Source organism: Puccinia triticina, chromosome 5A (genome assembly GCF_026914185.1).
Source record: "Puccinia triticina chromosome 5A, complete sequence".
Lineage (NCBI taxonomy): Eukaryota > Fungi > Basidiomycota > Pucciniomycetes > Pucciniales > Pucciniaceae > Puccinia > Puccinia triticina.
In genome coordinates this window covers 7,262,461-7,277,640 of record NC_070562.1, presented here as the reverse complement: position 1 = coordinate 7,277,640, position 15,180 = coordinate 7,262,461, and the positions used below count along the sequence as shown (strand labels likewise).

The 15,180-nt window shown below is 45.8% G+C and overlaps 3 protein-coding genes across 3 annotated transcripts; 1 reads left to right on the top strand and 2 right to left on the bottom strand.

Moving 5' to 3' along the window:
- Positions 1-1,814: 1,814 nt before the first annotated feature.
- Positions 1,815-5,577, bottom strand: PtA15_5A841 (uncharacterized protein; the record flags this gene model as incomplete). The annotated part of the gene is made up of 5 exons (XM_053169645.1): positions 1,815-1,967; positions 2,171-2,281; positions 2,912-3,467; positions 4,707-5,061; positions 5,130-5,577. The coding sequence occupies 5 exons, from the start codon at positions 5,575-5,577 to the stop codon at positions 1,815-1,817; spliced, it is 1,623 nt and encodes a 540-aa protein (XP_053020821.1).
- Positions 5,578-6,492: 915 nt separating this feature from the next.
- On the bottom strand, positions 6,493-7,074 carry PtA15_5A840 (uncharacterized protein; the record flags this gene model as incomplete). The annotated part of the gene is made up of 2 exons (XM_053169644.1): positions 6,493-6,950; positions 7,014-7,074. The coding sequence occupies 2 exons, from the start codon at positions 7,072-7,074 to the stop codon at positions 6,493-6,495; spliced, it is 519 nt and encodes a 172-aa protein (XP_053020820.1).
- Positions 7,075-11,555: 4,481 nt separating this feature from the next.
- Positions 11,556-12,088, top strand: PtA15_5A839 (uncharacterized protein; the record flags this gene model as incomplete). Its single annotated transcript, XM_053169642.1, has 2 exons — positions 11,556-11,755; positions 11,950-12,088. The coding sequence occupies 2 exons, from the start codon at positions 11,556-11,558 to the stop codon at positions 12,086-12,088; spliced, it is 339 nt and encodes a 112-aa protein (XP_053020819.1).
- Between the last annotated feature and the right edge of the window lie 3,092 nt (positions 12,089-15,180).

Below are 15,180 nucleotides of genomic sequence, written 5' to 3'. Positions count from 1 at the left end.
ACTAATATCATTCTAGCACACAAAAAGAATCTCTCAAATTCAGACAACACTGGCACATCTATTAAGCATAGGTCAGAACCACTCTAAGTAATTGGACAGCAGGTGTGCTCACGCAAGTGGATCACAAATTTTTGTATTATTTGCACTTCAGTTCACAAGTTCCTTTGTGTACATAGCTCTTTCTCACTTGATAAGAGCGCACAAAGACTTCGGGACACCTGGTTTGGAACATACTTTTGACCTATGACCCGTTGCAACAGCATCTCCTTAGGCAGATTGCAGTTTCAGTGTTGCTTCAGCGCGGGTATCAAGTTCACAAAGCATGAATACAATGCAGAAGTGGTGGACTTACATATTTCATAAGTGTGTAAATTTCATGCCACAGTGCTAATGATTTTCTGATGAATCCATTTTAATTTAATTAAAGCTGAAAGCAGATTTCCATATTTTCTGTAGATGAATTTGGGACCTCATCCTCATCCTGCACCCCTGGTTGAGCAGTTGGATTTAGCAAATGACTAATTTTCTTGTCAGATAAACCTGTGCTAAAAATTACTATGTAAATAACAGAAAATATATTGAAACATAAATCACTCCTAAACTGATTTAGTGATTTAGTTTCTCTGCTGTAATTAGATAATTTATTACCAATGGCAAGATGTCCCCATTATTATTTCATGAATATCATATATGTGCAAGCTACAGCTCCTTGGTGTTTATCTTTTGCTGTCAATTTTTTTGGGTAGGTCCACGGCATTCAAAAAGCAAAACATGGATCCATCCCACAAGATTGAATCTCACAAGGATTATGGCCCAGCACCACAACAAGCCCATTTCAAAGCTATGTACTCCTAACCAGCTTTATATTTGTGTTTTGTTAATGTGCAAAATTGTGTGACCAACTTACAGGTACCTTTGTATAAGAATGTGAACCTGACAATAAGGAACATGGTCACATCAGCAGGGCACGGCACGGGTATTGGTTCTCCAAACCTGGAATCCACTAAATCTACCAATTTCCTTGTCTTATCTGATCACAGATCCCCTCAGTCACCGCTTCACTCCCTCTGGCCTGATCCACTTTGACCAATGTATTGGGTCAACACGAATGATCGCTCTTAGTCATTGGTTCTCCAAACCTGGCCTCCACTAAATCTACCAATTTCCTTGTCTAATCTGATCACAGATCCCCTCAGTCACAGCTTCACTCCCTCCGGCCTGATCCACTTAGACCAATGTATTGGGTCAACACGACTGATTGCTCCGAGTCTCCCAAGAGTAAATGCAACAGATTGGTATGGACTCTGGGTTTCTCTCACACAAGTGTAAAAATCTATCTGACAGGACGGCAGGACCAACAGATTGGTGCTCATCACCCTCATAGTATAGTACAGTGGTTTTACTACAGTTCCATTAAGACAACGATCATGTTAGCACAACAGATCTATCCGAGTTTCTCCCATGCCGATAAAATGATAAGTTTGAGAGGGCAGCAGGGAGGAGTGTTCCTCATTCCTCCCACAGGTAGAGCGGGCATTTGGAGCCATGGAGAGACAGATATTAGGCCATCACAAGTCTGGGAAACCAAACATTTGTGGTCTAGCATCTCTTTGACCGATACAGCAGTTCGGTGCCAGGAGATAAGGAAGGTGCAGGCTACAGAGGCGGAATCGTTGTAGGCTAGTAAAGCGTCCGGAGCGAGACCGGAGCGTGAGCTGGGCCGGGAAAGAGAGATTGATTGGAGGAAGTTAGGCTTAGTCTTGGCTCACAGAGAGCAAGAGAGAGAGAGCTTGCCTTAGGGATTTTTAAGAGTGTCAAGTGAGAAGAGCAGCCCGATTGGGCTGGTCCCAGACCGCTGCAGACGATGCAATCAATGGAGGTGCGGATATAGGGGGTTGGATGATCGAATTGGGCGACCCTTTGTTGGACGAGCCGGGCACAGTAGAGGTAGTAAGTCGAGAAGGCGACTTCGATGGCGGAGAGGGTTAAAAAGAAGTTGTTTAACGTCAGTTCCTGCTTGCTGGGATGGAGTAGAAGGGTAGATGGGCGGGCTCTGGAGGGCAGACCGCAGCTGTGCCTTGCCAGCAACCAGAGATACATAGAGAAATGTGCGAGAGAGAGAGCTTACCGTTCTGCAACGTTGGCCCAGTGGGGGAAGAGGGTGCCTTACGGCCAAGCAATGCGAGCGACCAGGTTCATCGAGGAACAAGGGGCTCTTCTTCCGGGTGACTAGGGCTAGGAGATGCTGATTGAAGGTGAAGGCAATCAAGGTGGTACGGTCCTGGCGTCATGGGGATGCAGTTAGCCATTGGAGGCGGCGGGTATGGTATGGTGAAGTTTCTCGCGGGAGGTTTAGGTTTCCCAGTATCATCATCTTAGGTTCCGCAGTCCCATCTGGATAGGGTGGCTTGATGCATATGCAATATTAGTCATTGAACCCGCTTTGCGAGCAGCTGCTACGCCGCGGGGTGACCTGGCGCTGGAACCTGCGGGGTACCCGGCGATTTCATTCCCGCCCATGGACACACCGGTACGGGTGTGTTCCCGCCCGGGTACGGGTATACTCGGGGGACCAAAGCCAGGCGGTACCCGGCATTCCCGCTACCTGAGGGTCTATTACCAGTTCGGTAGTTTAACTCCAACGTTTGGATTTATGTAGTATTTATGTAAAGCGGGAGTGCGCTGCAATAGAGCCAAAAGCTAAGTACTGCAATAGATGAGGGTAAGTTTTTAATCAAGGAGGGTTAAGTAAAATAGTTCAGCTGAATTAACTAGAGCCAAGGGCTCAGGAGGGAGGCGGTCAGGGAGTGAGAGTAGACATGGTGATTCTAATATAACAGCGAGATATGTCAAAAGAAGAGCACATGATATACATTCAGTTGTTTGTACTATGGGTGGCATCTGCGGGTACAACTTTCTTGGGGCGCCACTTCTTGCAAATGGCCGGTGTAGCCACCTCGTTTGAGTGTGACTGGTTGGAGGCAGTACTGTCTTCATTCTCACAGGATCTTCTGTGTCCGCTTTCAGAGAGGTGGTCAGATTGAGAAGATGAGTCTTGGATAACACTGAAGCTGTTGCGGGTTTTGGAGTCCGATTCGGAGGAAGAAGGATCTAAGGCTCGTTCAGCTGCAGTCAAAGGTGGCAATCGTGCTTTTCTTTGGGCTGCTGGTGTTTTCCGAGCACGCTTTTGCTTAGGGGGTGCCGTGGTTCTAGTACCTGGAGATTTTTGTTTGCGGGTGGGAGGAGACTGTAATTGAGCGGTAGTTGTTTGTTTGCTGCCATCGCCGTTGACTGTCCCCTCTAGATTGGCGTGCTCTATGCCAGATTGTGCAGTACGAGGAGAGTGAGGTTTCCTTACAGTAGCACGAGTGCGTCCAATGAGTGCTTCTTGGTCATGAATTACTCGGATAAGTCTGTTGTCAATGTCTTCATTGACTAACTTGGCCTCAGGTTGGAGCAGGCCGTTGCTGTATGATTTGATCCACTCAGGCTTTGAACGATGGCCAGGCATAAAAACAACTTTATAACCCAGCTTGCCTAGTGCGACATCACATCCTTGCCAGGTTCAACTGTCCTTCTTTCCATCTGTTGCCTGATCTGTAATGAATCCGGCTGCAGTTAGAAATGGCATCCAAATGCATCACTCATCATTGAGCTGCACGAGATTAACTCACCGACCAACTCATTAAGTTTTTCTCTTGCAACATTGACTTCGGCCTTGGAGGAAGCTGGTCACAGTACAAGCGGCCTTGTTAAAAAATAATACTGTTTCCCAATGGTGTCCACAGACATACCTTTTTTTGTTTTTTTCTTTGCAAGGCTAGCCGATATGTCATTTAAGCGTGCACCCGTCAAAAAAGCTTGGAGTCGGCTTTGGTAATTTTTCAGCCCATCGGTGGAGGCAGTTTCACGGACAAATTCAGCCACGCCTGGGGTTGCTTGTACATACTGGAAGTTGTGATCACCAAGGTGGGACGAAACTGCAAAGATTACAATCTCACAGTGATTGGTTTTTGCAACATGCACAGCCTATTTAGAAGACAGAATTTTCACGTCAGCTTATTAACTTCAGCATAGGAAGTTGGTCATAGTCACTTTTTTTTGCCATGTGTCCATCCATTTATCCACGCGCTTCTCCGCATGCAGCATTGATTCAGAGTGAGCTCTTAAGCCATTTTTGTTTGGAACCTCAGTGAAGTTTGGAGTTTCATAAGCCATGCGCTCTTCAAGAGACATTGCATTCCACCTCACAGACAGCTCGGTCATAGCACCAGATCCTTTAACACCTTTTCCTTCTGATTTTGCAGCGGAAGCAGCGGAATGTCCAAACAGATTTACATCAGTAATTGAATCATTCAAGTCAATATACAACATCGATGTAATTACTGCCTCAAAATAAAACACCATGCTTTATTTGGAAATTGTTCCAGGCAGATAACTCTTGCAGTGCCTGCTTCCGACCCCTGGTTAGAGTTGAGCTTGGATTCAGAACAGTTTCCCATGAGTTTGCAAACACACAAAACTTACAACAAATCTTCAATCATTCCAACAGACACGTGTCTGTTCACTGCAGCAACAGCCAACTCACGCTGTTGCTTCTCATAGAAACCAAAGAAAAATGCTTTGTTGTCGGATGTAAGCACTTTCTTGGATTTCTCGTGTGCAATTTGGCGTATCTTGCAGTGGTCTTGTCCAAGAAATCTGACATGGTCAGCTGTACCAATGGGCTGGATTTACTAGGCGGATTGTTGACATTGAGGAATTGAGTGATGATCTCATGCTGGGTTGGCCCCACAGGCAGATCAGTCTGCTGTTCATTCCCGGTGGCTTCAGTACTTCGGGATGCTTGGCCAGCTTCCACATGGGAATGGGTGGTTTTCTTATGCGGCTTCTGCGGTTTGCGTGCCGCCTGGGGTGCTGGATTGTTGGGGCTGGTATTGGATGGGGTGGGTGGTGGGTGATGTTGTCCATTGGGGGGAGAGATGTCATGATGGCTGTCAACCTGACAATGCTGCGGGTCGGCGCCATTGGTCCGGCCATCATGAAAGTTCGTGCTGCCCACTAGTAAAACACCATGGAAGGTTAGCAAGGTCTGTTTGGCTGGTAGGCTGGGCGCAATTGCTACATACCAGGAGGAGGGCCACGGAGGCCAGACTCGCCTTGAGGAGTTGGCTGATGTTGCAAGCTGTGCTGAAGTGGTTTGCCGGTATGATGAGTATTGTTCGCAAAACCAAACTGATGGGGGAGTTGCTGGCCGCTGTGATGATACTGTTGAGGGGCTTGACGGATGCCGTTTGGGAGACCGCAATTTGGTATACCAAACCCGCCACTTTGGGGATGAATTTGTTGGCCAGTATGGTGAAGCTGTTGGTAAAGATGGTTAGTATTTTTTGGGAGACTACCATCAATATTACCAAAATGGATGCCTTGATGATTGCCAGTGTGGCCGTTGAGGGATCTGTGCTGAGTACTTGAGTTGCGGGCTGGATTGTTCCATTGGGTGTAACGTGATGGTTGAACCTGATTGAGAAAGGGTCCTTGTGGTTGAAGACCAAACGGAATTGAGCCAAAGTTCATTTTTGATGATGGTGTGTGGTGGGGTGGTGCGTGGTGCGTGGTGTGTGGTGCGTTGCCGGTTGTTGCAAAAGTTCAAGTCGTTGACTTGTGTAAAGTTAACACCGAAGTCGGTGAGTGCCCTTGTGACTCGGTGAGGCCAGCTGAGTGCGGGCTTGAACTATTGTGTAGTCTGATTTACACTTTGACACGGACTACACATCAGTGCAATGTAGACCGTCACGGGTGCAATTAACAAGGGGCAGATTGAACCCTGAAGCTGTACCGACACGGAAGATGATCAAGGTAAACCTTGGCGCTTGCTAGGAAATAAATACCACACCTGTGGCCAACCTGTTTTACTATACTCTACGTAGCCCCCGCAGTCCCGCGCATAGGTTGCAAACCATACATCTCCGACTAAAATAAAAACCCTGGGTTCCCCAAAAGCACTATAGACCCTGGGTACTGCGAACCAAGGAAAATTTATAAGTCCTCACCAACCCAGCTCTGTTTCACCACAACCCTCCTTCCTTGTGAATCCCATCCCACCAAGTACATAACACCGGCAGGCTCACAATCATACCAAACTGACATCACTGGCCAACTCGGAACCAACCCAGCTGCGGCCGGCTTGAGCAACATGACAGGCAAAATCTATGTACACCAGGCCAGTTCTCGTGCAACATAACACACGTTTGCACTCACGGCCCCTTTGTTTTTGCTTCCAAGTTATTTTTAATGAAATCTTGCGCTGGTATCTCTTACTATTTTCTTCACAGTACAGTAGCTTTTTTTTTGAGTTGTAATAATGACAAGAAAGAGAATCAAAACGAGGAAGAAAAAATAAAAAAATAATTTGTTGCGCAGAGTCAAGAGTTGCCTACATGCAACAGAAAAAGAAGAAAAATAAATGATAGTGGGTTGAAATTTCAACAGTTAAAAGTCCTCCCATCCTTCCTCAACATCCTCATCTCCCATTTCATCACCACCATCGCCTGCGTTGGGATTTTCGGGTTGAGCTCTGTTGCCTCCTTCGCCATCATCCACATGCACCCCCAAAACTGCTTCCTCCTCATCAGTGTCCACAACACCTGTAGCTCCGTCCTCAGCCCGCCTGTGTCCACGACTCTGTTGGTCCACCGTAATCTGGTCAAGTAAAGTTGCCCATCTTTCCGGTAGATCTCCGCAGTCGCCGTTGTCCATTTGTTCGCACCAATGCCACAACCAGGCTACATCTGCTGACCAATCCTGAACCAGCAGACCATGATCGTAAAGGATTGATTTGAGCTCGCAATTGATTAGCCGTATTTTTTCTTCTCTAGAACAGTTTTCAAGGGTTAAGCCATCAATGTGATCCAGCTCAACTTCGGCACCCTCCTCTAATTGATGCACTCCTTGAATTATTAAGAATGACCATCAGTCGATGCACTAATACTGGTACAATTCATGAAACTCACGGGTTTGGATGTACATGATACATTCTCTGAGATGGTCGTAATGTGATATTGCCCAGCCCATTGCTTGGTAAAGTTCTTGAGAAATAAGCTCAAATTCCTCTCAAACCCTGTCCAAAAGTAAGACACCGTGTATCCCGCTTTGTACATCAGCATCTGTGGCCCAGGGTGCCTCTGAATGGTAAGATATCCCATCGCTCCAAAACCTGTCGTCAAGCGGCATCTTCGAAAAAGCGGCATACATCAAGGGATGATGGGTTTGGCTGGCAAGGCGCTGATTGGGATACTTTGTGACGTATTCATCAAAGATCTTGTTGAAAGTTGCGATCAACTTGTTGATTGGACCACGTCGGCCTTGGATTGCCTTCAAGATTTTCTGCTGTAGCTTTGTTCCTAGACGTCGGCCCATTGTTTGCGACTCCACAATCAGCTGTCTTTCTGCTCGCAACTCCACCGCTTGGACAAAGAGGTTGGCCTTTGCACTCCACAAGAGGAGTAGTAGTTTTTTCTCTTTGGCTAGTAACAAGCCAGTTCAGTAGGATTGAACACATCAGGGTTCATTTTGACTATTGGATACTTACTTTCGGGTGCTAGAAGCCCCCCCTCAGTTGCATCAACCCACTCTCTTTCCAGATTCTCCGCCTCAATAGCAATCTTGTCCAAGAGCTCATGGACTTCTTCGGCAGTTGACAAGTACTTGTATGATTCACGGAGTCGTTCTCTGATTGGGATCCGTAAGAATATCAACCAACCATCATATTTGAATTGCCCAAAATTAAAAGAATGCGCCCAATAAAATATAAGTTCACCTCAATGCTTCAAGGGCTGCTTCCTTCTTGTACAGTGAAGCAAGCTTCTGCCGGCGATTTTCTTGATCTGCAGTTGATTGAGCTTTGAAATTCCGTTGCTCCCGCCATTGTTTCCTGAAGAAACCACAAGTATAACACCTCCCAGACGAAGAGTACGGATTTTGTTTCTGCAGGAGCTGTGATAGATCAACCTTGATCATATGGCGACGTCGAATAGCATTGTTGAACTTGTGTTTTAGCCATCGGACTATCAACAAAAATGCTCAGCACAGTAAGCTGTAACTACCAAATAACAAAAAGATATGTACACAAGTTGCGAAGGCCTCGTCTGTTGTGATGCTTCAACCGGTGAGAAAGTGAAGCCAATCGATGGTTGCGAGTGGCATATCGCAAAAAACTTATAAGGGGGGAGAGGTATGACCACATCCGCTCAAGACCCTCCCCATCCAATAGTCCCCAACCCGTGTTGTAGCAAGGATTGTAGTCAATCTGGCATGACCACTCGTGAACATACGAATGGAAGATCAAAGTTCCCATCTGAATACAAGGCCGGTGTTCTTCAAAGAGGTTGCGCTGGAAAATACAGAATAAAGCAAGGAAGAGGCAGAGGTTGTTATTTTGCAAAACCATGCAGGAAAAATGAAGTCTTACTATTTTCATATACTTGTCCAGTGAACATCCAATGTCATAGAGGATTCCCACTTGTTGATCTGGCTCAACTTCAGTGAGAATTCGGTTTATAAGGGTGAGAGGAAAACATCTCTGTTCCCCGGACTTGGAGATATTTGCCATGTAGATGGCAGCGTTGTGCCGACAGCAGCAGCCCAGAATGCCTGTGTCATCGCACCCTTTCCAGGTTGATTCGTTGCGTTTTTCGTCCGCAGCTTTGTTAGCATCAGTGCAGCGGTCCTTCTGGAACATTATATTGAAACAAACCAATTATCAGTGCAAAGAACCACATGGATAAAAGAGGAACATCAATCATACCACTGACCTTGTTGTCCGGTTTTTTTAGGAGCTCCAGTTGTCTAATTGTTGCTTTCATATCTTCAACTTCCGATGTTGGAAGGAAAATACTTGGAGTCCGTAGCTGATTGTAGTCCCGGCTTGCCTTGATATGGTGCCGTTGTTGGAAATTACCATCAAGGCAGATTATCAATTGGTCTTTAGTTGAAGAAGGATACACTTTGTTTTTCAAGGGCTCTGGTCCGAAACATGCGGGGCAGCTTTGGCAGGCCAGGATATTCTGAGGGCTGAGACGCAGTACGGAGAACATTAGCTGTGTTGTCTTTTCTTCGAGATCTCTGTACAGGTCAACTGCTGCTGAGAAAGGTTTTCGCAGTTCACAAGCCTGCAGAAAAATATTAGCTGCTGAAACCCTTGGGAAGAAGATAATGTATGTACATAGCTTACATGCTTTCCGTTGCGCACCGTCAGCCGCTGCGATCTTGGTTCCAGATATTCCATGAGGGCAGTTGTGAATGGCAAGGCCCCAACATGACAATGGTTCCACAACAAATTATGGAGAATGAGAAGCGGAAAAGAGAATGTGGTAACTGGTCGGATAGGTGAACCGGGAAGATATCCACTCTGGATCAGCCGGGCGGCATCAGGGGTACAAGAACAAAAAGCAAAGTTTTCCCGGCGTTGTCCTATAAGAGAGCTTTGTTGAGTGAGGATTCAATCACATTGGATAGGAAGATCAGTCTAACCTACCATGAACGTCAATGAGATTGATGGTTCTTTGTTGGGGCAAGCATTCACAATAACTAAAAGTATCATACGCCTCAGTGCTGCTAGATTAATTTGACTAGGGTGTTTTGATTCAAAGGCTGAGTTCGGTTGGAAGATATCTTTCCTTGGTTGAAAGTGCTGAACAATCGGTTAATATCGGTGTCAATCAGAGTAGTTGTGGTTACGAGGTGGAGATCAATTTGAGGATAGCAGTTTGGTAGCGCTAGAAGGCCTTCGCAAGATCGAGTGTGAGCCAGCAGTTGAAGTTAGAAGAGAGCATGATATGTACTCCGGTGGAACAGGTTGGTACGAAATCTGGGGACCATGCATGTACCACATAGAATGGCGGGCAAAACTCTGACAATTGAAAAAAACCATAGTACTCATCTTGTCAAAATCAACGCGTCTGCACTCACAATTCACCATTGCGGTTAAAAATAACCACTGGCTGGTTGGGGCTACAGAAGGGATAATTAGATGATTCCAAATCTGGGAATAATTTTTAAAAACAATAAGAAAATTATTCCCAGCTTTGGAATCATATAATTATCTCTACTGTAGCCCCACTGGCTAGTGGTTGGTGTCAAAGTGTATACTTGTTGAAAAACATGTGATTTATCGAGGACCACTAGCTAGTTTGGGCTACAGAAGAGATAATTACATGATTCCAAAGCTGGGAATAATTTTCTTATTGTTTTTAAAAATTATTCCCAGCTTTGGAATCATCTAATTAGCTCATCTGTAGCCCCAATAAGCTAGTGGTCCTTGATAAATCACATGTTTTTCAACAAGTATACACTTTGACACCAACCACTATCCAGTGGGGCTACAGTAGAGATAATTATATGATTCCAAAGCTGGGAATAATTTTCTTATTGTTTTTAAAAATTACTCCCAGCTTTGGAATCATCTAATTACCTCATCTGTAGCCTCAACAAGCTAGTGGCTTTGGTTCACAAGATTTGTGTATTTGGACATGAAATGCAGATACGGGCATTACAATATAAACTATAGGTCTTGAGAATAACCACTAGCCAGTTGGTGCTTTGCTAGAGCTAATTATACAATTGAAAAGCTGGGGATAATTTTTATATTTTCTATAAAATCATTTCCCAGTTTTTGAATCATCTCATTTAGCCCCACTGGCTAGTGGTTGGTGTTTTGAAAACATCACCAATTTCATTTCTCTTGCTGTCGTCAGTTCAGTGCGCCGCGGCTGTACTGTCGGATTACACGTAAACCGACAGTACGACTGCGGCGCGTACGAACCCCCCCCCCGTGAGCGGTACCCGGCATGTATAGAGCCCCACCGCGGGTGGCGGGTACCGCCCGGAAATCTCTAAGTTCACCAGTGTGGCCCCAAGCACCAAAGCGCGCCAGGTCTCTATCATCCCGGCCAAGTCAACGTTACAAGCTGTTCCGGATTTGACTTCAGGTTTGCCCAGCTTTTTTTTGTGCTCTTCCCCTAGTAGAACTTCACTGACTCTCGCTTTGAAAACATTACAGACACACCACCTTCTGCCAGTGTTCCTTTGGAGACCCAACGATTCTCTACTTCCCGTGGTCTTGAAAGCACGGCGGTTTCCAAGGGCTAGTCCTTGTTTTGTCTCACCCTCTTCCACCTGCTGCAACTGACTTTTTGTTTGCCCGTTTCAGAGACGCTCACATTATCTTCTTCCTGTACTGCTTGAAAAACCACACAGCTCAGAATTCTGCAACCGATTAGCCTACCTTTTGCCAAACAAAACAACTGTGGTCCAGTCCTCCTTTGCCTCCTCGTCCGTTTAGCGCCTCCAGGAACTGAAAAATGCAACCACCAAATTTTGCGCAAGGCTCTATGTTTGGACCATCATCCAACACCCCGACCAACCATTTCCAGCAAACCAATCCAGTTTGTGGTTATCAGCAAGCTGGCACCAACCTCAGCTACCCAAATGCAAGCCACCGTTCTGCGTATCAGTCACCTGGTCAGACTAACACCTATCAGGAAAATTTTCAGCCGATGATTCCAACCAGCCAGAACTCCGGTTACACCCAGGGAAGAGCAACACAGACCGCCTCGCACCCAATTCCCCCTAACCACATTGACTTGTCTGAAGATCCTGATAGTCCAGATGATAATCCCACCGCCGGATACTACATACAACCCAATTACCCATCTGTTGAATATATCGACAACCTATTACTAAATCAAAATCTCTCGTACGCTGATTGATTCCTTCTCGATATTGCTCGAAATCGCTTGATTAAGGAGCAAAACAACTCTAACAATCCCTCTCAAGATCAACATAATCAGTCTAGCTCCGGTTCTCATTCAGTTTTGTCTGTCGGACCACCACCAACAACTCACCACAAACCACTGGATGCTGCTCACACCGCTCGGCATTTGGCTCCAGTGAACCAAATTTCCGAAATTCCACTGAACTCTTCATCTTATTCTACTCAACTGCCGCTAAGCCACAAGCCCAGGCCCCCACGAGGATGCCTTCCTCGACAACAGCTGGTAGCTCAGATCAACCCACTAGCCAGCTTTAAGCCTTTTCCACCGGTCAACAAATTATCCCAATCCCCTCTGGTAGCTAAGCCTAACTCAAGATCAAAAAGTAATCTATCACACTTGTCCTCTGCACCAACTACTACCCAACGGTGCCCACCAACTCCCACGCAAACAAGTAAGGAGCCCAATCCTAATATTCCAGATGTTCCTGTGCCCAAAATCTCTGCCGATGGATCCCACACAAACTCGCCGACCAACAAAGACACTCCGAAAAGAGAAAAGCAGGCCCAAAAGAGAGCTCGACTTGACCCTGAAATTGTCAACTCGTTGAAAGACTTAGATCTTGACCAACTGCGCAAGAAGGTGCTTACACATTCCAAGTACAAGCGTCTTGTTGAAGATGATCGCATTGCGCTGAGTGCAGCATTTCATGAGTATCAAAAGGCCATCCATCGAATTGCAGTTGAGCAACTTCTCTGTCTTTCGCCTGTATTAAAATATGTTGGGAGTAAGAACCAATTCAAAGGGTCCACCAACTATAACAACTTTTGCAAGTATGATGTAGAGGCCCGTAAAGCATATTATAACTGTTTGTCTTTTTTTTTTTCTCTGCCTATCCTGTTTGAAGGTTATAATGTGCTGGCTGACAGTAGATCATCTGCACCAACCAAGATGAAATCACCTTATCTGAGCGAAAAACAACTTGTGGCGCGCTTTGGAAGAAAGTTGATGAGGAGACAAAGGAGAAATACAAGGACCCCGAGTTCTTGGCTACATTGCCAAATCCTTTTGGACGAGACAAAGAGACTGGCGCCCCTCCAGAAACCAAACAAGGCAAGGAGAATTTACAGCAACTCAGAAGTCCTGAAACGGAGTGTTGGAGCAGCAAGGTCATACTTGACGTAAATTCATCTCTCCCAACTAATTTACTTTTTGATGTTTTTTTTTTTGAATTCATACTTACTCAGCGGTCTCATTTTGCAGTTGAAGAACCTGGGAGCTGCGCATGGAGTAGAAGGTATATTGATGGTTGTGAAGCCAGGTGCAAGCGGTAAGCCGCCAACACTCATTAGTGGTGGTAGCCATCTTGGGGTGCAATTCCTCAACATGTTTTGTAAGGAGATGGATCCTTGTGCTAGCTTTTTCTCCTTTGTTAGCGGGCAGGAAGTTATCAGGAAGGCATCCGATAACATGCCTGTTGTAATTCCATCAAGGAAACGAAGAGATGGCAAGAAGGATATGCCTGATTGCAAACACGACTTAGGTATGCTTTATTTCTATATTCTCCAATTACTAGGCTCATTGCTCACATCAGATACTGCACAGGATCAAAGGAGGCCAATTACCAAGCGGTGAAAAACAAACTGAATGCACTTATTGGTACGTCTGAACCAATTTTAAGCAATTTTGACTATAATTGACATAATTTCAATAGCAAATGCTACTCAAAATAGAGTCCAGGCATGGCCAGGCAAGACGGCGGCTGGTCTGAAACGGCATGACTTGACTCTTTGACTGAAGCTCGACAACTCTGATATCACTGTTCTCGACTTCTGTGGCAAACCCTCGGACATGCTGAATGGCCAACTGCAACAAATTTTGACGGCATTTGGGGACGGGGACGTGGAATTGATCAATAACAAAAAGTTTCCTGTTGCTCCGGCAACTTTAGGTGCTGAATTGAAGTCATCAAAGAGAGGTGCGCGATCCAAACAAAACAACGACTCAACATCAAATGTCAAAACACCCACAAAAAAGAAACAAACAAACAAGAAATTGAAGCCCCAACAGAAACCCAAGAAGGCAGCTTGTTCAAAACCAACCTCAAATTCCAAAGAAAAATAACCTCCCACCAAAAAACGGAAGTTCGCCATTGAATCCTCTGACAAAAGTCGTTCGGATGAAAGTGTCAGCGAAACTGAAAGTGATATGCTACATAATGATAATGAAACTTCCGAGAGTGATTCTGACAATGATGACATCTATGAAGACTAGTTTTTCCTTCTGTCCTCTCTTTCATCTTTGTGTGACGATTATGCCTTTGAAATAATCTTCAACAGATAAATTTAACAATAACTATAAGCAAAGACTGTCAAAAGACCCAAGTGTTACTGCACAAATCAACTTGTCGGACATGCCAGTCCAACGAGTGCTCGGACCGGCATTGCCCAACAAGTTCTGCAGTTTGGCATCGTCGGGCTGCTGAACTCGTCGGATCAAGTTAGTACGATCACTTGTCAGACTAGCTTGTCCGACAAGAGTTCATGCAGTGTGTTGCGAGCAAGCCTCAAGATGTAAGACTTTCTCATGTTGGCTTGCCATGGCTGCCCAACCCGGATTCATGTGGTCATGGTTGGTCATAGGACCAGTTGTGTAATAGCTACAAAAGCGGGTGCAGTGGTGTGGGGACTTGCAGGAAGCAAGGCTGTAGCGAGGCAGACCTCAGTGCACCGGTGGCTCAGTGGATGAGATGAAAGTCGGACTTCCTGGTTCGAAGTATTCAGGGCCTGCAGTGCTTCTGGGTACCTCAGGGTTTTTATTTCAGCCGGAGATGTACGGTTTGCGTGCTATGCGGGGGTCTGCGGGGGTAAGGTAGAGTATAGTGTAACAGGTTGACCACAGGTGAAATACCAGCACCTGTCTCAGTTAGCTGTAGGAAATCATAGACATCCGTCCGAGACGTCGCAGGCAATTCTCCATTCAAGCTGCCACGGGAGGTATTCCTTTTTGAGTCTGTCTCAAAGGGGAAGAAGTTGTTCATGTGGAATTTCTCCTGCTATGTATGCTTTCCATCCAGCAGAAGCAGTTTTATTCCTATAAGTGGATTGATGAACCAAGCTTGTGTGCGAATTTCTTAGGAATCAGAACAACTGCACCCCGGAGAGCCCCTGCCAAGCCGCCATTCTCTGTTCCACCTTTAGAGCATCTCCCGCGAAGCCGCTGTTGCCCAACCTGAGTCCAACTTTGGCCGCCTGGAAGGTGGTTTTGGCCTTCATGACTGCGGCTGTGCCAATCTTGTACTTAGTCTAAGACCATTTGCATTGTGATGTCCCACCCAAGTTCTTATATAGAACGGGAGCACACTACTAAAGAAAGACACCTTCAAGACTGGCAAATCAAGGGTTTGAAA